The sequence below is a fragment of the Siniperca chuatsi genome, linkage group LG6 (assembly GCF_020085105.1).
Source record: "Siniperca chuatsi isolate FFG_IHB_CAS linkage group LG6, ASM2008510v1, whole genome shotgun sequence".
Taxonomy (NCBI): domain Eukaryota; kingdom Metazoa; phylum Chordata; class Actinopteri; order Centrarchiformes; family Sinipercidae; genus Siniperca; species Siniperca chuatsi.
Window position 1 is genome coordinate 25527692 of NC_058047.1, and position 26170 is coordinate 25553861.

Below are 26170 nucleotides of genomic sequence, written 5' to 3' on the forward strand. Positions count from 1 at the left end.
ACAGGGTGAGGGAGTCACTGAGCCTATTATCCTGCTACAGTATATCCTTGGGAAAGAAAGACAAATATATATAGTGTACACGCTATATCTGTAAAATTAGTGATTTGCTTTTATCTGAAATCAATGAGATGCTCACAAATCTATTAAACGCCACCTTTTGTTTTTTAATAATGCATCATACTGGGACCAAAGCGAGCTTTTCAAGCAAAATGTAGACTTTTGTTCTGAACAAATATAATTAGACTTATTTTTAAGATACTCTCTGCAATGTTGAAGCTAATTTGTATTTATTAAAGTACAGTCCTTGATGAGCTATTCCCCGAGGTTGGGAGGCCCAGTTTGTATTTTGAACCAGCATAAAATCCTTGAATTAAAGAAAACTCAAGGGCCTTTCACTTTCCAGAGATTGTCGACGGCTGGATATATTGAGATTAGAATAGCTGTCTCTGTGGCATTGACTACTCTGTTCTAAGGGACGACAGTTTTTTGTAATTCTTCTCAGTCATGTACAATTCTATAAAAAGGTCTAGTGCTGGATCCAATGTCTTGCAATGCTTTTGAAGGCTTGAGGCCAGGCCTACCACTCTTGCCAAGATTAAATTCAATACTTTGTAACCTTATTATAAATGTTATAAATGTTTTGTGTTGGTTAGTATTTAATTCCTTTGTGTGCATGACATGGTACACCTACGACACTGTTTAAGAATGGAATATTATTTGTTCAAAAATGTTAAAATGATAAAACATTTATTTCCCCGTCCACAAGGCATAAAAAATGAGAAAATCTAATCCAATCTAAAAAAGAATTGTTGCTCTACATAAAGATGGCGTAGGCTATAAGAAGATTGCCAAGACCCTGAAACTGAGCTGCAGCACGGTGGCTAAGACCATACAGCGGTTTAAGAGGACAGGTTCAGAACAGGCCTCGCAATGGTCAATCAAAGAAGTTGATTGCACATGCTCAGCGTCATATCCAGACGTTGTGTTTGGGAAATAGACGTATGAGTGCTGCCAGCATTGCTGCAGAGGTTAAAGGGGTGGGGGGTCAGCCTGTCAGTGCTCAGACCATACGCTGCACACTGCATCAAATTGGTTTGCATGGCTGTCGTCCCAGAAGGAAGCCTCTTCAAAAAGATGATGCACAAAAAAGCCAGCAAACGTTTGCTGAAGACAAGCAGACTAAGGACATGGATTACTGGAACCATGTCCTGTGGTCTGATGAGACCAAGATAAACTTATTTGGTTCGCAATAATGGTTTGTGTGTGGCGGCAACCAGGTGAGGAGTACAAAGACAAGTGTGTGTTACCTACAGTCAAGCATGGTGGTGGGAGTGTCATGGCCTGGGGCTGCATGCTGCTGGCACTGGGGAGCTACAGTTCATTGAGGGAACCGTGAATGCCAACATGTACTGTGACATACTGAAGCAGAGCATGATCCCCTCCCTTCGGAGACCGGGCAGCAGGGCAGTATTCCAACATGATAACGACTCCAAACGCACCTCCAAGACGACCACTGCCTTGCTAAAGAAGCTGAGGGTAAAGGTGATGGACTGGCCAAGCATGTCTCCAGACCTAAACCCTATTGAGCATTTGTGGGGCATCCTCAAAAGGAAGGTAGAGGAGCGCAAGGTCTCTAACATCCACCAGCTCCATGATGTCATCATGGAGAAGTGGAAGAGGACTCCAGTGCCAACCTGTGAAGCTCTGGTGAACTCCATGCCCAAGAGGGTAAAGGCAGTGCTGGAAAATGATGGTGGCCACACAAAATATTGACACTTTGAGCCCAATTTGGACATTTTCACTTAGGGGTGTACTCACTTTTGTGGCCAGCGGTTTAGACATTAATGTCTGTGTGTTAAGTTATTTTGAGGGGACTGCAAATTTACACTGTTATTCAAGCTGTACACTCACTACTTTACATTGTAGCAAAGTGTCATTTCTACAGTGTTGTCACATGAAAAGATATAATATAATATTTACAAAAATGTGAGGGGTGTACTCACTTCTGTGAGATACTGTACATGAATATGAGCTGCCTTTTATGAGGCAAATGAAATTAGATGGCATAAACCCCCCAACAGGGAAGATCTTTCAAATATTCATAAAGGTTAAAACAACTGTTTATTCTGAGCATTTCTGCCTCAGCTCCCCATTGCATTGCCATCCGATGCTGCACAGATGTATGCATACTGTACATACACAAATATACAGTACACCCAAATGTGCATACGGGGGATTGATGAAGTGATTTTACTCATGCAGATGTTGTACTGGAGTAAACCAAAGCTCTATATTTACCCTCTGATTTGTTCGAACCCTCAACTATTTTCATAGAATTTGAGTTTGAGAACAGTTTTGAATACAAGTGCTGAAATTAGTTTTCTTCCCATGGTGTCTGGGCTCAGTCTTTGAGATAGAGGAGCTCAAATATCCCAGAGAGGTTTGAAGAAGGACTGCTACGCTTCGGTTTTGACAAGAGCAAGTTGAGGTGGTTCAAGCATCCAATCAGGACGCCTTCCAGACTCCTCCCTGTGGAGGTATTCCAGGGATATCTACTAGGAGGAAACCCCAGGGCAAACCTAGAACACGCTAGAGGGATTAAATATCCCAGCTGACCTGGGAATGCCTTGGGATTCTCCAGAAGGAGCTGGGAGATGTGGCTGGGGAAATGGATGCCTGGGCTAGTCTGCTTAGCCCAATGCCACCAATCCAGAGCATGAAAAGTGGCAGAAAATTATGAAAAGGATAGGTGGATGGAAGGATAGATGGATAAATGGGTGGACTGATTGTTGCCTCAGCCACAATTACTGTAACATTTTTCTGTAATCACAAATATGTTGTTTTTTTCCAACTATGTTTACAATAACTAAAAACTGATCAAGTATGTTTTACATATGATGAAAAACACTCTTACCTTTGGTGGAACAGCTGGTCCAGAAGTGTAGGGAGCCAAGCTTGGTGGTACATCTGTGATGTAGGTCTTCTTGGGGCCTGGAGGTTGGTAGGCTTGGGCGGGGGCCGGCTCAGGTCTCCTGGAGCTTAAGCCACCTACTTGGGGCACTCCTGTATGGTGATGTTCTTGATATGCACCCTGAGCCATCGGGGAGAAGCCAGGCTGTGGTGGTCCATAGGCAAAGTCAGGACCTTTGGGCTGGGCAGGCATATAATGCACCTGTGCAGGGCTACGAATGGGCTGCTGGCCAAAATGGTGCCCACCTGGGGCTTGATGCTGGGGGCCAGGCTGGGCCGACCTCACCTGGACATTGAAGGTTGGCTGGCTTGGGGTTGAGGCTGTAGCGTAGGAGGCTGGGACTGGCTGAGGAGCTGTGTGGCTTAGAGGCTTGGCCACCGGGCTGACAGAGGAAGGGGAGATAGGCGAGACTCCCCCAGGAGCCTGAGGTTTGGGCGTGGACTTCTTGGTGGCAGTCAGAGGTGGCTGGGTTGGAATGACCATACGCTTGTAACCAGTCACTGGAGCGTTGGGGGTGGAGGCTGCCAAGGATCCAGAGTTCTGAAAAACAGTAGAAAAGTTAAGTTAAGCTCTAGTTAAAAGTGATTAGTTCTGCAAGTATTTTCTGATAAACCAAAGTATTAGACAAACTGAAATTTTGACCCAGTAGCACTAAATGAACAGTCAGGGGATCACCAAAGTTATTGAAATTTATCCTGAGGGGAGCTTGAATTTGTGTAGCACATTTCATAGCAACCCATCCAAAAATTGTTGACATTTCACTCAAAATCACAAATGTCAATCACATGGTGATGCTAGAGTCAGAGGATGACTAAAGTCATTAGGATTCATCATCTGGGAACCATGAATGTCTGTACCAAATTTTGTGCCAATCCATCCTGTAGATGTTGAGATGTTTCACAGGACAAGTGAAAACCGCCAAAGTCAGCAGGATTCACCCTCTGGGGACCGTGAATGTGTGTAAAACATTTCATTGATATCCATCGAATAGTTGTTGAGATATTTCTATCTGGACCAAAGCAGTGGACTGATGCTACTAGCATGGCTGAAAAGCATGGTAACTAGCAAGTAACAGTAACAGGATGAACTGAAAACTTTGATAAATTAAATCCTGCTGAATGGTGGAAATACAACAGTTGTGTTCAACAGCTATTTACTGATACTGTGGTTTACGCTCAAATGATTATCCACCCTGCTTCCCCAGAGTCAATTACAAGGCTACCTCGACAGCAGAGGCTCTACACTGTCCACGACCACCCATAATCTATGGCTAATAAAGCAGGAGGGAAAGCGATAAATAGTTTGGCAAAGGACGCCATGACAGGAGATTGGCAATGGCACATGACACTTGTGCTGACTCCAGCTGTTTGGACTGCAAAGATGTTAAATCACTGAGATTTGTGGCACTGGTGTTCCTGGGAAGAGATGGCTGTAAAGCAGCAACACAACACACTGCTGGGATTCTCACCGTCTGAACAACTGTGGCCTTTGATGCACAGGCCAAATTATACGAAAATATAGCAGTGAATAACACAGAATAACAACATTTCAGTCAGATGTCAGAGGCTTCTGCCCTGAGTGTCTGTCATGTAAGTAATAATTGTTTTTCACTACCACTACATATCGGTGTCAGACGTTCAGCCAGTCTAAAAAGGGTCTATCATTAACCTTGGATGGCCTTATTAGGTTATTGCCTGAAGCCAAAAATCAGAGTCAATTACTAAATTTGCAGCACTAGGGGAACAAAAATTAACACTTGTAGTCTTTAGACCCTTTTCAACTCAGTTTGATGAGATGTCTCCTAAATTGGGGCAGAGCAACAATTCCAATCGATTTCCCTTAAAAGTTGATCAAAGGCTGCTGCACAGCAATGCCCCAAATAGCTATGTTTTGCTGCACTGCTACACTCCTTTGTAATTCCTTGCTTTAAATGAATAAAAAACATGTGTGTTGTAATTCTATCAGTGAAAAAGTGACCCTAATAATGTACTGAGATAAAAAGAATTCTGGTAAAAGAGGTGCATGCTTCAACTTTGTCTAAATCCCATCTAATCTAAGTCAGAGAGGAGCCCCTAAGGACCCATTAAAAGCTCCAGAAAATATTTTCTGCTCTCACTCTGATTTCTGTCTCAGTGATTAGTGCTGATGTTTATTTAAAAAGTGTTTCTGTCTGCATGTGTATGGAAAAATCTCCACTATGCCCTTTAGGAAGTGAAATTACTTAATTTAAATGTTTCATGGGTTTTAAATACTCTAGATTATTAATTTATCTTTAAGGCCTTAGAATCTACAGTAGCATTTAGTTAGCAGAGCACTGGAAATGCAAATTGGCCCCCTCAAAATAATTACACTGTCATGGTACATTTTCCACAAATTACATTAAGAGAATGGCTTCACCCCTTTCTGATGGTGATGAAACTAATCAAATGCATACAATCTGAACAAAAATGTCTGTGTAGTGGAAACGATTTTCATATTAACTAAGCAGTCTTTTTAGCTGCTGCATGCCTTTGACCTGTCCATGTTGATGAGTGTGGTCTGAGATAATATCATGACTACTAAGTGAAGAGATTGATAGGTAAGGACACAGACAATAGGTAATGATAATGTCACTTTCTCGTTCAGGAGCAAGATGTTTATTAAGTATATTGCCTCAATAGGAGGGATGAGACGCTCTTCTCGTAGTTTTATATAAGTCAAATGTATATGCTTTAATTTAATGTATTCTCAATGCATTGTTTTGAAGAGTTATTTACTGAATGCTACTGTATTTGTCGTACTATATTAAAAAGAGGCTTGGCGATATGGCGGAAATCAATATTACATTATTATTATTATTAATATGTTTCCAGTATCAATGTATTAGGGCAGCATATTGCTTCCACCTTGGCAAAAATATTTGCTCGATTTCTCATTATTATGTGAAAAGTTTCTTGTTTTAAGAATATAATTTTACGTTATAACAAGATATTTTTCATTTGACATATTTTGTTGTTATTACTACATACCAAATTATGCAATTTTTACAAGAAACCTTTCTTGCTATAAAAACACCATTTTATCTTGTTATATCACAAAACCTTCTCATTATAACATAATAACTTGGTATGTTATAACAAGAAACTTCCAAATGTTGTTCCATAATATATCTTATTATGGAAAATGTACAGTATGCAAAATTATAAATAAAATCATCAAATTGAAGTTCAATGTTTCCACTGTTTTGTTTTGTAGACAGAAAGTTTATAATAGATAATATTAATTAACAATATATGTGTTAAAATTAAACGCACGCAGTACTTTGCACTTTCAATGATGACAGGGCTCATTTAAATGCACACCTAAAATTTGATTACGCAATCAATGATTCACTAAAGTCTTTGTATTATCTGACCTGCCCGTGTCAGGCACAGTCTGAAATCTCGAAGTCCTTCCTAACATATAGCATCGGTCTGAATGCATACTGTCTTGTTTCTAACGCCCCCTCCATACACAAACAAAACACACACAGTTTTAAATAAGTTTTCCCTAACGCCTTCAGAAAAGTTAACCCTCATTCTATACTGTAATTCAGACTGACTTTGCAAACAACTTAAGTGTGAAATTTCACAGAGACTCTCAAGAAAGCCTTTTGACACATTAAAAAAGATTAGGAGAGACTATACAAGCCTTGGGGGGCTGAGTAAAACTGTTAACTTTGCATTTCAAACCACAAGGGTGGGGGGATTTTTTTAAGCAAGCTTGGGGAAAACCCCTAAAGAGGGAGAAGTTCTGCATCTTTTCAGACTCATCTAAGACCTTGGATATTTCTTGCTCAACTTTTTCTTGCTCCTTATTCATACAAAGCGGACGCTCTCGACTGTGGGCTCAACTGTCCATTTGCATCTGTCTATTTCAGCACATACACTATGACCATGGAAGAATTCCCAGTCAACACTAAAGCATTCACTAATCTTCCCTCCACTTTAAGTCATGTTGTCTCTGCACAATCAGGCACAATAGTCACATTTAACAATCCGTAAGCCTCAATACAGTCATGCAATTGAGGGTATCAATTCTCTTCCTAAAATAGTTCAAGATAAGGCACATTAAATATGATTAAACAATGTCTCTGTGGAACATGGCGAGACCTCTAGCTGTTTTAAACTATCTTTCCGTTTGCAGATAAAGTGTGTTATACACACATTGGGAACTTTTCGCTCTGCGTATCTTATATCGGCATATCTGATTCTTTTTTGCTCCTTCAAGTGATAGTTGCATGACAACCCTTGCCTTTTACAAGTGAATATTTAAACAATGTTTTCACCCACGCCATATAAAGTAGAATAAATGTTTAATGGGTGCCCTGTATCACATTTGTCCTGAAATACTACTACTGTGACTGGTATTACAACTATTAATTATATCATGGTATTACATATAACTGCATTCGCTTTCTGTCTTTTAAGTGGTGCTTTTGTTTTTTATTTAATTAATATCCATTCTTTACAATAATGAAGCAACTATGACTACTCACAATAATACTAATAACAACAGTGTCCCAATGTATTCCTTATGGTGCATTGGCCAGGTGCATTTACAGGAACAGCTCTCACAACTCCAGCTATTGTAAGTGCATCTCCATCCATCTGCATTTTCAATTTGCCGCAGTGGAAATGCTGGAAATGCTGGCTCAGGTTTATGTATCCATAAAAACAAAATACAACAAAATGCAATGGAAACAGACTTAGCGAATAAATCATGACGTACATGAAGCATGTGACTTATTTGCCACTCAAGCTTCCACTGGAGAGACAAACGTCAGATCTGTGTGGAGCGATGAGGAGAACCTAACCTTCCTCAAATTAGTACATGAAACAAACATATTTCCATCACACTTTTTTCCTCCGCTTCAGGTTTGACTGGCACTCTTTTAATTACATCATCTCATTGCTCCCTCTTCTCCAATGGTTTAATGAATGTTTAATGAGAATTAGCGCCACCAACTGTTTATCCCGATGTGCTGTGTGGTATTACTGTGAAATTGGACTGTTACATTTAAATCCAAAAAAAAAAAATGAAAATATTCACAAAGTACATCCTAAACTTTACACATGACTGTAGAGTCAGACTGTAAAAGTCAAAAATCAAACATACTAACATTATCTGAGGATGTGGGAACAGGTTAGATTCAGGATTACGGGCACTGCTGTGGAAGGAAACTCATGTGGCTTTTGAAGCTGAAATAAAAAGTCAACATTTCCACAAAAATCATTTACCAAGTCTCCAAGTAGCTTCACTTGATAATATCAAAGCTATATTTGTTCTGTTTGAACAGCTTTTACATAAACAGACTGAAAAGGAAACATTGATAAACAACAGTTATTTTACAGTAGATAGATATTTCAAACTATAGCTCGACCAATACTGAAATTTTGAGGCTGATACTGATATCAATATTTGGTAGTTAAAATAAAAATCACATAATGATCTATCTGCTGATAATGCTTTTTTTCTAAAAACACATAACATAAACAAACAATCTTGTCACGGATCTCTTATATCTAGCTGTGCAAACATAGCAAGAATATCATATGTAAAAATTCCCAAAATGTAATATGATCAACAAAGTTGCAATCATCATGACTGAATTAGTACATGTGCAACGGTCCTACTGTGTTATTTGAAATATCAAAAGGTCATGCGCTGCTTAATCAAACACCAAAACTGCTACAGATTTCCTTTTTTCATCAGAAATTAAAAACACACTTAGAATATAGGGAGATGTGAAAACACAGAATGAGTCAGGTATGTAGAGTGCATGGCATGAGGACTCTTTGCTTTTACCAAGACAACCCGAAGACAATGTAGTTGAACATTAAGTCCATGTTTCAAAATTCACAGTTATGTAATCCCCTAAAAAAAAACTGTTTCAGAAAAAAAGTATGTAATATTTCTAGTATGATGTAACATCATATAAAGTAGGGCGTATTACTCACTGATGCAACTAAAAATCATTTTCTGGGCTACTGTGTGAAAAAAGAAAAGTCCCCGAGAGTCACCGATCGTGGCACTTCTGCAGGCTATCTTTACAAAAGAGGGAAATGTGTGTTTTGTAGCTCTCACACAGCAGAAACTAATTGTTTCATTCACCTCCTGCAGTACTACAGGCCAGGCTCTCACCACACACATCCCTGACTCATCCCTGTAATGAGGTTTTCATGCACTTGTGACCCCTCCTGCTTCAGGAGGTGAAATACGGCACAGTTGAAAACGTCCATCACTAACAGTATGTTGATGTCATCAATCCCATCGACTGGCAACTGTAACTGTTCTCTCAGAAGCTGTGTGTGTGTGTGTGTGTGTGTGTACTGTAAGCTTGCACACATTACTGGGAAGAGAGCTAATGTGCAATGACAGCAGTTGATGGTAAGCCTTTTAGCATTGTTACTAGGACTTCATGATGTAAAGAGGCAGGTTACATTGACTGTCACAGCTTCCTGGCTCAAACTCAATTTGTCATTGGTTCAGCCTGTTAATAAAAGACAAAGGGGTGATACTATGCAGTTTATTTGACTAACAAACATTGACGGAACACACTGAGTGCCCGAAGGCGTGCTCCTCTCTCCACAGTTGGCTGCCCCTGTCAAAACTCAGAACCTGCTGCCAGATTGACCTTAAGGTCAATGGGCGCCACCGGCACTGTGGCAACATCTCTGCTCCATGCAGCAACAAAACAATCAAAGAGAATAGCAGCATATAAAACAAACAGAGAGGAAAAAGTTAAACACCACCAAGCCCCATAATTACAGAGCTGGGATGTCATCTTGACGGCTTCAGAGCCCTGAAGAGTAAAATATCCATTGCAAAAAATAGTTGCCTACGGCTTTGACCTTTTATAAGAAATAAAAGAAGCTACCTAGCATACCAGTGTCATGCCTGTGACAGCAGCAGAAGCTGAAAACAATTGACGCAAACATTCCTCAGCTAACTGTCACTGTCGAAGAGAAAAACATGACATTTTATCTCACAATCTGGAGCTTATATTGGCAAACTGTACATTTGTTTTGTTCAAATGTGTCCAAAACAACATAGCAGCAGCTGATCAGTCATTGTCCATATCAATGAACTTTGTAGCACTGGTAACTAACATGTAATGTGTCACATGTATCTTATTACATGTGTTCGTGACTGATGCAAATTTATTGCGCCTTAAGAGAAGCTTAAATCAAAGTGTCTCAGTGTTGTGACAGCCAAAACATGTGAAGGACATTCCTGTCATTATAGTAGGACAGCAACAGAAGTACACATTGAAACAGTCAAATGAGATAGAGACACTAAAAACAAGGGCACACAATGTTCAGACTGCAAAACCTCCTACTGGCCACATATACAGTATATAATATATACATATAAAATAGGCCAGGAGAGGCAATGTATGAAGGAATGAAGGACTTTAAGTGGTTGCTGAATATTTGAGATGACTGATCACAGCTAGCCTGGCTCTGTCCAAAGGTAACAACATTCACAGCGACTTCCTGCAGTCTTGTAGTCACAGTGAATGGAGACTCTAGGACTCCTTCAGACAAAGTCAGGCTAGCTGTTTCCCCCTACTTCCAGTCTTTTTGCTAAGCTAAGATATTCAGGTGCTGGCCATAGTTTCATATTTAACCAACAGATATGAGATTGGTATCAATTTTTTCATCTAACTTGGCAAGAAATCAAATAAGTGTATTTCCCAAACTAATCCTTTAATCTGATTAATTGAGTATTCATTAATTTTATCACTTCTTTTGGAAATATTGTACCAGGTATCATTACCTATATGTCAGCCATCTACAATGTTGTCAAGTGTAAAAAATAACACTGAACAGTCTTATGCCTTTGATCCATTCACTCTATTCCCACCAGGGAGGTGTGTTTTAGATGATGGAATGAAATGGCTTTCTTATTCCTTGCATCTTCATTTCAGCACAATTTGTACCTGACATGAAATATGTACATAGCTATTGGATGTTAATCCATGTATATATATAAATTCACTTCTGAAACCCCTCATACGCAGATACGTGTTAAGGTGTAAGGGACGATGAGTGCTCCTGAAGGGATGAAGAATTGAAAGGGTGAGGCCGCCCTTTGAGATGTCTCCAGAGTTTGAGCCTCATAAGGGGAGCAGAAGAAAGGTCACCAACCCTATCATACTCTCAGGGAGCTGAGACACCACCGGGGTGGTCCAGAGTATGCATTCTCTGCGATTGTTCAGCAGACGCCATGATCAGTGGGAGACTTGGGAGCGAGCAGCGAGGGCCTATCATTCTGCCATGTTGTGACAGCGAGTGCCATCCGCAATGCTCTGCCTGTTGAGAGATGGGAGTGTCACGGCATGGCTTGACTGGCACAGTGTGAAGTGAGGCCTCCTTAGGGCACTCATGTGGAAGGATTCATCTCAGCAGCATTTCACTTGGCTTCAGCTAAACTGTCAGCAGACTTCAATAATGCCCATCTGTTTTGTACGGACATGACAACTTATTACACAGACATCAAGCTATTTGACACCGAGTAAAAATACAAACAGACCAATGTGTGCAATGCTGCAGCCTTTCTGCTGACGCAGTAGTGAAGTGACAGTAACATGAAGCCCTTCTCATTGGTAGTTCATACAGTATGAATCAAACAGAGCCATACTGTGCCTGCTGTAGATTTAAATTCAAATACGCATGCTGTGTTGGGACACTCGAAGAAAACATGGAGAGTGGTCTGCCATTAAAAGTATTTCAAAAAGTAAATACAACTAACTTGTTTCAGCATTTCACCAAAAACAGATGGGATATGAAATCAGGCTTTATTAAACATTTCTGCTTGTATATAATCATGTAATGTGATTATGTAGAAAAAAAAAAAGTTCATTTAGTTTTCATTCAGTTTTCTGAAACACTGGCATACTAAGATGACTGTTTCTGGGGAAAAACTATTAATGACATTGATTTTGCCAAGTTACCCGACATCGGTCATCTGGCTAATTTGCCTAATATACACTGTTCTTCAGATACGGTGGAAATACAAACAGGAATGCGTAAGAGGGACTTTTAGGGTGTTTTAAAACCTGCCTTGTTTAGTCCGGAGTATGAGAAGAAGCCAATGGGAACATGCAACAAGTTTACCAACTCTTACACTGATTCTAACCAGAGGAAATGAACTGAACTGAAATGAAGTTTGAAAACGCACTTCGTTCCTGAGTTTCTTCGTCCTTTGGTTCCATAGTTTCTGGAAGTATTTGGTCGAAAAGGCCAAATTGTTACACAGTTTTGAGACCCACAGTGATACAACAGGACCCTACCACATTGATATCAAACCCAAGTCAAGTCTCAAATCAGGTTTCAAATACTAAAAAATACTCTAGTCTCACTCTATTAATGTTACATCACAACCCAAAAACACATGTTTGACTCCAGAGTTTGAATCATGTACACATGAACTCTAACATGTCACAGGGTCACACCCTCTTTCCTTAGAGGCACCAAAGAGCTCAACAGCCCGGTTCATGTAATTTTTCTAGACAGCATCAACAAATGCACACCTCAGTTTCCAACATGGACACAAACAAAGAGACAGCTTCAGTGCACTTCACTGGCTGACTGTTAATTGAGGTGGAACCATGACTGTAAGTGAGTCACACATCTTTGGTCCCAGAAGTTCTGGCACTGCCAGAAGGCAGCCTAGTGACAGCCGAGTAGCTCTCCTTCCTTGAATCCATCTGGAAAGACGTTACCTCAGTTAGCACACCTCTTGATGCCTCACAGCACAACTGGGGAAGTTTATCATGGCGGTAAGTGTATGTCGAATGGAGAGCTGAGGCTTTCAATGTTTTATTTATTATGCTGCACATTATCGTTTCACAGTGTGTGGATTAATCAGACAGGAAGAGCTTTTTAATTTCACCTTAAATCTTATCACACTAGATTGAATCTGATCAGAACGCGGTGCAGCTTTAATGGAGGTAGTGCATTAGAGTTTAATTGGGACAAAAATGTCACTGCTTAATGTGGAATTTTTTTTTAACTTGGTTATTTAATTGGTCATACAGTGGATAACTGCATGATAATACATTTTTGACCATCACAATCATAATAAAATACAAAAAGACTAAACCAAATAACTTTTTTTTGGGTGCAGGGCATTACCAACAACTGTGTTCAATGTGACGTTTTCTATTCAGAAACTCTGTTAATCAGGTACTGTGTTATGAACTTACAACAATAGTTACATTTTACTACAGTATGTGTGAAAGGGGAAGACAATAATCTCCTGTGCCTGGCAAAGCTGACACTGTTTACTCTTTTGCTTGCATTCTTTTTGTGTTTTTTCATGTGCATATTAGCAGAATATGATAATGCTAATTTTCAGCCACCTGCAACAAGCAGTTGGCTAAAACTATCAATCTCGATCTATGAAGGAGGTGAATACAAATTGATACTGGACAAAACATGTTATTCAGAAAAATACAATAAACAAATCAGATGTGTATGAGCTTGTGCGGATTTAAATATTGTGACAAACATTCATATGTTGTTAATTGATTACTAGAAATGCACCAGAGGTCAGTGTGAATAGAGGTCACAGTGGTCGACGCTTCTGTAGCCTCCACAAAAGCAGCGCTGCTGCTCTGGCGCTTGATGAGCGCACTATTTTGACACTCATCTGGGCCTCCTTGTTAAGTCCCCCACAACAGATCTGATGTGCTTAGACAGGCCTACGCTGCATATTAGTGGGGCTGGTTGGGCTCAGATTGCAGTGCAGCACTCTTGAAGGATTTAGCATGAACTCACTCTCTTGTGTTTCCTCCAATCATCGTGCAAGACTTAAAATTGAGGACAAAAAGCTTGATCTTAAACAATGTGCGATGAAGGGTTCAAAATAATAGGGGATTTTCCAGTATGGCGTTTGGTTGTGATTAGTTTTGTGAGGACCCTCATTAGCATAATGATACCATACTATACATAATAAACCCTAGCACCATGACCCTAACCCCAACCGCTACCAATACCTAACTCTAACCTTAACTAAGCGGGCAGTCAGACCGAAAACAGCCCTGCTTTAAAACAAAGCAAGTTGCTTCAGGGATCGGTGAAACATCAAATATGCTCCAGAAAGTCACATTTGAGTAGTAGATCCATGAGTTTTGAAGGCGTTATCAGATGCCAAAACACTGTTTTATAATACTCTGAGACAGGATTTTACAACTTTGTTGTAAAAGTTATCACGACAGCAATCTCAGAACCCGTCAGCTATCGTCTGCCGATGGTTTAGCCTCTGGAGGCAACAGCCAATGTTTCGGGACTTCTGGTGTAGCCAACAGATATCCGGGCCAAAACTTCCTCTTTCGTGTGCCAGTCATTGTTTACAGTCCAATTAGCAATCTCGGAAGCCATCTGGCTATCGTCTGATGACGATTTGAATGCAGATACATTTTTTTTAAAAGCTAATAAAAAGCTAATCTCTAGGGTTCTAAGATTGATAACAAGCTAAATCGTCGTCAGACAATAGCCGAGATTGCATTTCGCCCAATGCATTCTGCCTCTCTTGTGCTCCACATGGACTGTTTACCTGCATGCAACCAAAGCCCGCTCAAACGTGATTGGTCAATACTCGGACTACAAACAGACACCAGAACGCTTCCGATACCAAAATCTTGTCCCTTGCCTACAGATTCTGCGTTCATATGCAGATATCTGTTTATAGAGATTATTACGACAGCAATAATTTCATCTGTTCACTTTACAAATACAAGGAATATGAGCTGGAAAGTATTTGATTGGCCAACGCAGCGCCTTGCCAGATGACACTGCATTGCATTGAGGCAAAAGTTGAGCCAGGTTCAAGTTTTTGCCAGACAGAGGGCTAAAATCGGTCTAGACACAGTCTTAACCCTCAAACAGCCTTTAGAGGAACTCAGGACTGGCCAAAATGTCTTCACTTTTGAAAAGTCTTCTCACTCTCAAGGTCTAAAATTTGAATCCTGACAAGACAGATGTACAGTATACAAGAGCGTATTAGGGCCATTGTAGGTATAAAAATATTTAGATATATAGCCGGGGGAGGAGGCTAATATTCAGAGAAAAAACTCTGAGATTACAGTGGTAAATGTACGAGAAAAAACGTGGATATTCTCTGAGATTAAAGTGGTAAATTTATTAGAAAATCTTGGATATTCTCTGAGATTATAAAGTCATACATTTGCGAGAAACAAACTAAAAAAAAAAAAGGAACCACATCGCTTCACTTTGCAAGGTTGGATCAACCTCATCACACCACAGACGCGCCCGCTATTTGCCCGTGTATTATGCCTGCAGTGGATGACCTAATCAACTTGTACTTTTCAATCGGATTCAATTGGCAATAAGGAAATAGCCTACTCATGATTTTAGCCCAGAACCAACCAAATTCGAGCCTCCAATTCATTCCTATTTGAATGAGTTTTCATTTGGCAGTGAACATAAAGTATGGAAGTGTTTAGAAAATCAATTACATTACAGTGAGTTTGTTTGCAAGCATGTGTGTGGGATGTAGACTTTGACTGTCCTGTGCACACTTCTCATTTCTGGACTCACTCGATGAGTGTTGGTAACGTTATGACTGGCTGACTAGCACACACACACACACACACACACACACACACACACACACACACTGGATTAGACGACAGCAGTTTTAAATCTAACTTGCCTGTCTCTTCAAAGTCCGGGTGCTTATGATGATATGGTGATTCTGGGATAAAATCATGAATAGGCTATTTCCTTATTGCTAAATGAATCCGACTGAAAAAAAAGTACAATTTGATTAGGTCATCCACTGCACCATAATACACCGGCATATAACGGTGACGTCTGTGGTGTGATGAGGTTGATTTAAGTGAAACGATGTGGTTCATTGCCGGAAAAAAATATCTTTTTCATTTATGACTTTATAATCTCAGAGGATATCCAAGTTTTTTTCTTGGAAATGTACCACTTTAATCTCAGAAATTCTCAGAAAAGTTTTTTCTCGGAATATTATCACCCTCTCCCGGCTCCGTAATAGATATATATATATATATATATATTTTCATTTTACCTACAAGGGACCTAATATGCCTTAACAGTACAAGAGCACACACACATTCACACACACGCTTTCCAGCAATTGAACCTAAAAAAAAAAACCAATTCAACCATGTCCCTTCCACACATTAACACTCAGTGACATGTCTTTTTCAGTTCCAATATTCCATCTGATACTTCTTTAGTATCACTAAGACACTTCCTTATTTACTTTACTGGCTGCTGCCGGTTTTCTGCTGTGTTCCTGTCACCCACTCAAACAGCTCTTGTGCAGACTGTGAGTGTATTCTGCCTCTGTGACATGAAGTACTGAGAAAGCAAAAGTTTCTGTTGAAAACACATGCTACACCTTGCTGACACAACTTAAGCCACAGAGGAAGAACTTATTGGTAAGAATCGCCTGGTAATGAATGTCATTTTTAAATTAAAATAAATTGACTGGAAACATAATAATAGAATAATATAACTGAATTAACAAAACAAAAAGCATAGACCTATGTGATGTAAATGATAATTGAAAACTTTTATAAATGTCAAATAATATAGTAGTTTTATGAAATTCTGTGCAACAATATTCAAACATTTCTGATTCAAATCTGGTCTCTGGTGGAGAAATAACAGAAACCTCTAACAGAACAAAGAGCATGACATTATTATCAGGTCTGGCTTAAATTTTGCTGTCGCAGGATGAAGCAAACAAACTGTAACATAAACTTAGTTAACTGTGTCAAATAACAAATGGCATCTAAGATGGAAGTGGAGAGAGAACAAATGGGAATTATATAATGATCACATTTCATTACCCACTCTTATGCCACAGAGAATACCAAGTAAAGCAAACTAAATTGTTTTGATGTGTGTGAAGCATCAGTGCCGGCTGAATGTTTGCAGGAATGCTGCTTAGATTTTTATGAATGAGCAGCAACATCCATTTCAATTTCATCTGGGAGGCGAGCACACATAAGGTTCCCTTGCTGATTCCAAATTCAAAGTCCGGAGGAAGATTCTTCTCCCAGAAGCTTGAAAGGGAGAGCGCGGGGTGGCCTATTGATTTTCAGGAGCTGGCTGTGTAATTGCTTGCGCGCAGAAAGCTGTAAATCAAAACCGCTGGTTACTCTTTGCTTATACAAGCGGAAGATTACTGTGCACAAGTTGGGCCAGTGCTGGAGTATGAAACCTGGCCCATGACACAGACCAGTGTTATGTTGTAGAATAATAAATTGAAGAAGCCAGGCACACACTGACAGGAGCAGCTGGGTAGGGGAAAAGGTCAACCTGAGTTAATCAGCTAGAATCAGCATCAGCTGAGGAGAGAGTAACAGCGTGTGTGTGCGTGTGAGCATATGCTCGTAATACTGAAAAATAAATAATCAAATAGAAAGCAAATCTTTCCCATGTGCAAAAAGCTCTCAGAGAGAAGACACAGCAACAGTAAAAGGGCATAATAATAGCACAGAGATGCTGACTGCAAAAACAGGGTTAAGTCAACAAAATGTCTGATACATAACGTTTTATGATTAATACATGTCATAGCATGTATCTGCTGAGACACAGGTGGTGTGGCTTCTCATCCATAACTCCAAAAGCTTGCAGCAGGTTGTGATAAAAATAAACATGCAGCGACTTTGACCCTGACAGGTAAAAGCACCACGACAGCCATACATTAGTTAGTATGAGCTGTACAGGTGCACATCAATTTTTCAAGTCATGCTGACAAAAGCTTTCAGAACCCTGCTCTAATATATACAGCACATGTTTTTATCCCAACAAAGGTATGGTGTTTGTCCTTCTATGTCATGTGTATATGTGGGCTTCTGCACACTTTCAGTGTGTATACTTTATGTGTGTGTGTTTAACACGAAACACTGAGACAATAAATTAAAGGAAAACAGCTGCTTTCTCTGTGCTTTAGATTCTTTTTGTTAATTTGTTCTGAATGGAAACAATTCTCCATAGTGTGAAAATTTGTAACCTTGTAACACTGACAGCTAGTAGTATGTAGAAGATGTATAATATCAGCTCCACACAACACACTAGAATGACGAAATGTAGCATTTTTTCTCTACTGTTAAAAGAATAGTTTGACATTTTGGGAAATACACCTACTCACTTTCCTGCCATGAGTTGAATGATGAGCTTGATACCACTCTCATGTCAGTACAGTAAATATGAAGCTATAGCCAGCAGCCGGCTATCTTAGCTTAGCATAAAATTTGCCGTTTTCACACTTTTGGTTGTTTGTTTAATCTGTGCAAAACCAAAGTGTAAAAACAACAAAGTTGTGATTTTATGGGGGGTTATGAGCTGGACTATTTCTTCAGTTGCCAGCCAACCAGTGGAGACTCCAGGAAATTGCTGCTCCCGCCCAAAAAAAAGTACATAGTAAGGCACGTAACCCCCCGTAAAACAGTTAACTGTTGTTTTTACACTTTTGTTTTGTATGGAGTAAACAAACGAGATATAACATGTTAATTAGTGAGCTTTAGAGGTGCCGGTGGGTGGATTTTGGCACCTTTGAACAGAGACAGGCTAGCTGTTTATGTCGAACTATTCCTTTAAATAGGTAAAGCCGGCAGTTGTGCATAGCCTAGCTTCTGTGAAATCTAGAAATTTTGTTTCATTGGTCTTTCTGAAAAAGTGTATGTATCTATACTGCAGCACTTGCTATTAGAATTCGAATCCTTTGTGATTTTAACAGTTAAAACAATTCTTTCTTTTGTTAGTATACAAAAACCAGTGGCTCCAACAGTTTCTCATTTATCCATGATATCAAGCCACGCTCTTTTATAATGTCTTCTTTCCAATTTTTTATTGTAATTTCTGCTGTTCGGAATTTTAAAATGTACCATCCTTACCTAGTGATACTGAGTGAGCCGCACAATATATTGTTGAGCAAGGCTATGTTCCAAGGCTGATTTTTTTATTATTATAAATGTCAATGTGAAAAGTTTCAGATAAATAAGTGACATTTTTTTTCTCAATACGACAATAGATAGAAAAAGACGCATTCTGCGCATGGTGAACTAGTGAGTGCATTGAACTGTGAGTCAAAACAGAGCAGAAGAAGCAAAAACAGTGAATGGTGTGTGACCTTTGGAGAGCCTCTAAAGAATTGTGTAGGGTCACAGCAACGAGGCCCTGAACATGATCAAGTTCTCAATGGGAAACCTGCACAGACACCTGTGGGCCCCTGGTATATGCAGACTGTGGGTCCACACTATAATAGAATATTGTCTTTATTGTACTACAAACTGTTAAATGTCTATTTGATTGGTCAGAAGGCATTTCATCATATTTCATGAGCACATAATGTTATGTTATTACAGTATCACATTTACCATTAGCACCCATGAACACACTGACTTACCACAACAATAAGCATACTAGAAATCATCAAGTCATATTTCACTTACTTGCCTTTAATGTGTATCATTTCAGAACCACATTGTTCACTTCCTTTCACTCTGTATACACTATGTTTCCTCTGTGTGGTGCAATAATTTTCACTTTGTGTGTAGAACACCCATTTTACTCCCTCTAACCAGAGAGCCAGGAGTCACCAAACCAAAGGACGTAAGCACTTGCAACCAACAGTCTTTTGTCTGTCTTTGTCACACAGCACACTTCCCCCAAAATACCATTTTTCAAGTGCCATTTTCTACAAATGTAGCATTTTATATGTGCAGATGTGCTATAAAAGTAGTTAGACAATTCTTATTCTTTTTTTCCCTCTACATAAAAATTACTATCTGACATGCAGTGACATAATAGGTCAGTGTATGTACATCTTGTATGTGGGTACAGACCCTCATCTGTAGCTAAATGAATAGCTCTGTCAATAATTTATCATCTTAACCCTGTTTTCAGTCTTACGTATGCATCCTTTAATAAATAAATAAAATAGACAACATATAGACATGGTAACTACACAGTAATTAATGGACAGAATAAAAACTAATACCTTTAAGAATTTTTAACCTAAATGTAGTACACCGGTGGTGCCAGTGTAGCCACGTCTGTAGCCCTAAGAGAGAACAACCTTTCAGGTATTACATTATTGCTCGATGGATGGATCTCACTAGAGATATGATCTGCATGGTGTTAAAAGCCCCTCTGAGCCTTCCTACTCCAAACACAATTGGTTAGGTTTTTTTATCCGCCTGTCCTACATTTATTGTGTGTCAAACAATTTAGTGAACTGCCCAAGGCTTTGACGTTTTGAAGTTGCTCTTAATATCGTTCAATATCAACTAATGATATAGGTCAAGACTCACTTTGTCATTACTGCAAAACATTTTCAAAAGATGCAACATATGGGTCTGTTTCCTGTGGAAACCTGATTTGCTACAGTATATCATTTAGATTCAATCGTCTAAAGAAAAAACAAGTTAAAAAAATAATAATTCTTCCATTCTGTACATTTTTGGGCATTTTTACCCATTAGCAAGTACTCCCTAAGTCCTTTTCTTTACTTACTCAAAAGTAAAGTAATATTATAAAGAGTACAGTCTAGAGTAGAAAGGGTTTCAGTCGTAGTCATCGGGACACTGTTTTCAGAATCAAGACGTTTCGGCTCCCATCCGGAAGTCATTCTCAATTGTGAATCCAGATGACTACGACTGAAACCCTTTCTACGATAGAACACTCCGGGACGAATGAGGGACTACACCGTCCCAGTATAGTCTAGACCTGCTCTATATGAAAAGTGCAATAAGATAACTTCTGTTATGAATTGGCGCTATATAAATAAAATTTAATTGAATTGAATAAGTACCAGTACAACAATTGCAGCTATCTAGCAGAGTTTCAGGAGCAGGACCACACCTCAATCATGCCACATCCGACTTTGCCACATTCTGCGCCAGAACCAAGCAACATCGTCTCGAGCACGCTAAGCTACCACTCCGTAACGTGAATTACTACGAGCAACTTTATCCGTCCACTTACCTCATCTTGAGAGTGGATTCCATAACGCTATCCCCATCGGACGATGAATTATTTGGACAGAATCAGGACGATCACTTTCAAAGTTTGCATTGGCCAAAGTCAGCACCCAGCATCAGAACCGAAAACGGATTCCCTGCCTCCATGCCTGAGATCCCGCTTTCAGCAATCCTAAAACCGTCCAGGAAGCGGGTGAGTCCAGCAAGCCTCTAACTTATGCTGCGTTCCAGACAACTCGGAGTTCAGAGATTTCCGATCTCCTACTAGAAAAAGTACAGTGGAACGTAACTCAAAGTCGGAGTTCCTACTTGTGAAATCGGGGCAAATCCATCTACCCCGACTTAATGAAGAAGCAGTTGCCTGACGTCACATAACAATGGCTGCACCCATGGAAGCGCACATTAGGCTACATCTCAATAAATAGGGGAGGGGGGTAGGATGTATTTATAGACTACAGTATTGTATTAGGCTAGTGAATGGAATATGAAGATGTGTCTGAGTATAAAAGTGACGTAAAATAATATGTATAATGTCGTTTGTTCATGCGTCGTTGTTTCCTCCTCTGCTTTATTTATATATGCAAGGAGGCTGCACTGCTGAGAGTTCAACTGCATGTACACTTGCCAAAGAAACATCAGTTTGTCACGGTCAGCCATGTTTTTTGTTTACGTTTGACGTCATCTTTCTTCAACGTTCAAAAACAATCCACCTGACGAATCCTCCGCGCCACCCAGCATTGCCAGCCCCCTGCCATCTCCCTGACCGCTCTGCCTCACAACACGCAGTCAGTCGCTGCATCACCACGCTCTTGCAAGACCCCCGACAACCAGCCTTCATCTAAAATTTCCGACAGAACGGTAGCCACTCTTCAAAGCGCTACAGGATAAAGGAATTCCTTTTTGCTGCAGCAAACTTTTCAATGCTCTCATGTCAGCATAGATGAGAGCAGCGCGTTCGAATACTTTGCCCCTGCGTCAAGCCCCTCTAATTTGACTGGCGGTAAATGCAAATTCTGAGGTCTTTGCCAATTTAATAGCATAAAATAAGAATACTGTATTGTTTTTTAGCTATAAGGAGCCCAACTCCTATGGCCAGTCAGGCAAACAATGATGTTATAGAATCGTATTGAATCTCCAGGTAAAGTATTTCAAACTGTATTCTAAAAGCATGTGTTTTATGGTAGGGCTGTATTTTTTCACAGTAAAAATTTAAGTCACACCATCACTAAGACTCTTTTGATTCGCTTCGATCTACAGGCACAATCGGCACACATGCCATTTACTCAGTAACATCATTAACTAACCTGTGATGAAATGTTTGCCACAGAGGTAGGCTACACGTATTGAGTGGCCGGGTCCCACAGTTTTTTTTTGTTTGATGTGCAAAATATGACGCAGCAGCTTTTAGGCACTTTTACAGCGCTTGTTTTCACCCAAAAGGGGCGTGGTCATTGTGAAGACATGAAAGTGACATATGCCTGCTCTCATCTATGTCATGCCCACAGTTCCATCAACACCAGCTCTCTTCCAGGTGACGTCATCATGCACACCCTAATGCTGCATTCATGTCGTGTCGGAATAATCAGAAAAATTTGTTCCCAACTGGGAAAATTCATGCGACTGCCCCCTCAAGTTGGAACAACTCAGAAAGTCATCAAAAATGTTGGTCCACAACTTGAAGTTGATGTCATATGACGCAGAAATATGGCAGACAAAAGTAATACTGGGTTTATGCATACCTGGATAGCAACATTAATCTTCACTGGGTCACTTATATCTTTCAGCTCAAGACAGCAGAAAGGCCAGTAACAAAGCATGAGACGGGGGTCATCAGCCAGAACAAAACACTCCCTACTGCCCACTTTCAGCAACCGCAGAAGCTCTCCATAGCTGGAGCTCCTGGCACCGGGATGCCGGTACTCCCAGAGTTCGCTTATGCTTACTCTCCATTTACAATTTCCCACCCGGCGGCAGGAAATGGACGATTACATGACGTTTGGAGACAATGGTTTCTACCAAAACCACATCCACCTTGCCTCCGAAGCTGTAGCCCGTCTTCAGCAGTTCAATGAGGACACATATCGGGGCACACTTGACAATGAAATTTACTGCTGCATCACTGCCGCCCATGCAGCCCTACCATGACACAAATCTGTTTCACACGTCACTCCCAACCAAATCAGCCTTCTGATCTCCAATTCCTCCTTGCCCCATGCTGCACCAAGCACCAGCTTCCCTAGGCCACCTCAACTTCGCCCTAAGCGTTATTCCCCAAGGGTTGTTATCAATCACTTTTTCTGTCCCATCTCCCTGGACAGTCCAAGCCGTGCCAAAGTCTGTCTTTGGCTCAATCTTCTCGCCAACCGGAACGGGATCACCTTCTATGATGAACAACTGACTCACCCACACAACATCCATAATCCTGCCCGTGTTGGTTTTTATAATGGAAGATGGTCCGCAGGCCCCCGGAGCTCGCAAGTAAATACCAGGTCGCTTATACAATATGACTTTCAGATGAATACAGTGCAGTAAGAAGTACAATAATTCCCTCTGAAAACTATTAAGTAGCAGAAACTGGAAATGGTAATACTCAAGTAAAGTACAAGTGCCTCAAAATTACACTCAAATACAGTACTTAAGTAAATGTAATTAGTCACTTTCCACTACTGACTGTTAGTGTATATTTGTATGCACAGGTGTGAAGTTGTGTTGGTATCATACTTGTGTGCCTCGTGGCTTGTAGGGCGAGCTGCTCTCCAGGTCTGCCAGGATGCTGGTGAGGGAGTCGATCTCAGCATCCAGACTGGAGCGCCTCTCCTCCAGGGTCTTCTCTGGTCCTTTCGTCTGCGAGCAAACATCACGTGTGTGCAGTTCAGTGAGCGAAGTTACCAAAACAGCCTGTAATGACCCTTAGTACATTGTCTGGTTGCACTCAAAAGTTAAGAACAGATAATCATCAATGAAGAGTAATTCTGACTCTGTGCCGCTCGGAGATATTCTCTCCAGCTTTTTTCACACTTCTTACACTTTGGATTACTGTTTCTGAGTTCATGTTTCACCTTGACCTCAGACAATCCTTTTGAAAGCCACACATCAATAGCAGAGACTTCTCACTGAGAGAAATGCGGAGAGAAATAAGAAGCAATGTATTGTCTGAAAGAACTTTCATAAGGCTGTGCACTATTCACCTCCTGCTTTTGAGCGCGCATGGAATTACAGTATCTCATTCTTGATGCATTATTCATCACAATCTCATTCATTTCAAACAAAAAGGTCAATTTTTTAAAATGAAAGTCAGATTTTTTTTTTTATTCCATACTTTAAACATGTGCTCCATAAAAGATTTGCTGCGAACTAGTTTATCAGAGGAAGCTTGAAAGTGTCAGTAACAGGATCACTCCAGCAGTCTGAGACCTCACTGATTTATCCAGCTACATTTTTTTCAATTTCATCTCAGAGAAAACACAACTTCAACGTATTAAAAAAGAGAAAAAATATCTTAGAAAAAGAAAACTGTTGCACAAAAATCTGGAAAGTAGTTCAAATGATTTGACCGTTAGTGACACTTGGTTTTCTACAAAATTCCCGGGAATTTCTCCATGGAATGACAGATATATTTTTAGTCTTCTGAACTATGCTGCAACTGCAAGAAGAATTCTTGCAATTGCCTGCGGGGGCTTTTTGAGTTGGCTGGATCAGTGACTGCTTCTTATTCTAATGTTATGTGTTTGGATTACCTGTCACAATCTATTACAGGCAGAGTTTGCCTCCATTTGGAGCAGAGCTGCTGCTTAAAAACATCTAAGGCAATCATGAGCGGGGGTAAACAAAGCAAAACACTAATGGCTTGTCTCAAATCAACAAAAGAAAAACAGGCAAACTTGTTTAACGGTGATAACGAGGAGGATGAAAGGAAATATTGCAGTCTTTGTGATGGGTTAGAATTTGCTGTGTAGGGCTTCATAATGTGGACAAAAGCTATGATGAGAACTAGCTGCTTTTGTCTTTCTCTCTCCTGCTAAAGGTCTCTGCATTAACATGTCATAATCCAGACATTTCTCTCAGTCAGGGTGATAAAGACAAGGAGATATTTCTGCCTTCTTCTGAGGAAATACCATTTAATCACTGATTTATTCATTCAGTGTGTATCATTTTTTCTACTGAGGCACAGAGAACAAGACATAAAGACATTTTGATTGATATCTATGAGTCTATGAGTTGAAAACAGTAAAGCACTTTTAAAACCAATTAAGCACTTCATTTCTAAAGTAATTTCAGGCCTCAAATATCTTTTACTTCTACTTTCTAAACTGTTCAGAAGAAAAGGAATGATGACAGAAATGGCAGTGGTAAATAAGGAAAGAAACTACCTGTGGTGCTTCCCTGATTTTCTCTGTTATCATGTCAACTTAATGAAACCATACATCTCAAAAATGTCATCTTTTCATGAGCTAAGAAAAAACAGCCTCATTTTCATAGTCCAATGGATTTTTGTTTATTTAGCTTAACAGGAGGCATTATTACAGCAAGCAACAACAGTTTCAGTGTTCATGCTGTATGGACACCTGACTATTGTTATAGAGACAGACTTGAAAAACTGTTAACATATCCTTTAAGAAGCAGGAACATTTTCTCAACACATAAAAGAACACTTAATGCTTTTGTTTAGCTGAAAAAATCAAAATCAGCTAATTTGGAGATACGTGGTATGAAATTGGAAAGCTGGTTGTTTTGTCAAAAATGTCAAATGCCTTATGTCCAGCAATGCAGTATATGCATGGAGGCACTGCAACTTGCCAGTCACATTAAAGGTCATTAGGTGCACTTTTACCTGTTTTGTTAACCTGTTACTGCTTTAAATGGATCATGGGCCAGATGTGACTGATCCATGTTAAATTCAGTTTTTTAGTCAGTCACTATAAATTGTAACAGCTAGGGATGGGAGGATATACAGTATTATCACGTATTGGGATAAAAAATAAAGCACTCAAGATAATGAATTTCCATTATCAGGATAATCGTGAATATCCTCATGAGTGAATGCCAGTTGGACTTTATTGTTATTATTGATCATGGTACAGAAGTGAAAATAGAGCCTGATTTTAAAAATACAGGAATTATCATGTAAGAAAGAACAGTCTCACACAATGTTGCTGTTTTTTAATTATTTATGTATCCTT

The 26170-nt window shown here is 39.9% G+C and overlaps 1 protein-coding gene across 5 annotated transcripts in view; it reads right to left on the minus strand.

Annotated features, from left to right (window-relative positions):
- Positions 1-26170, minus strand: part of LOC122877612 (LIM domain containing preferred translocation partner in lipoma) — a 157138-nt gene that overhangs the window by 65357 nt on the left and 65611 nt on the right. For all 5 annotated transcript variants that reach the window (XM_044199394.1, XM_044199395.1, XM_044199392.1 and 2 more), the window contains 2 exons: positions 23712-23834; positions 2915-3511 (listed from right to left, as the gene is read on the minus strand). In XM_044199394.1, the coding sequence (XP_044055329.1) occupies positions 2915-3511; positions 23712-23834 (720 nt within the window). The remainder of the gene's footprint in view (positions 1-2914; positions 3512-23711; positions 23835-26170) is intronic.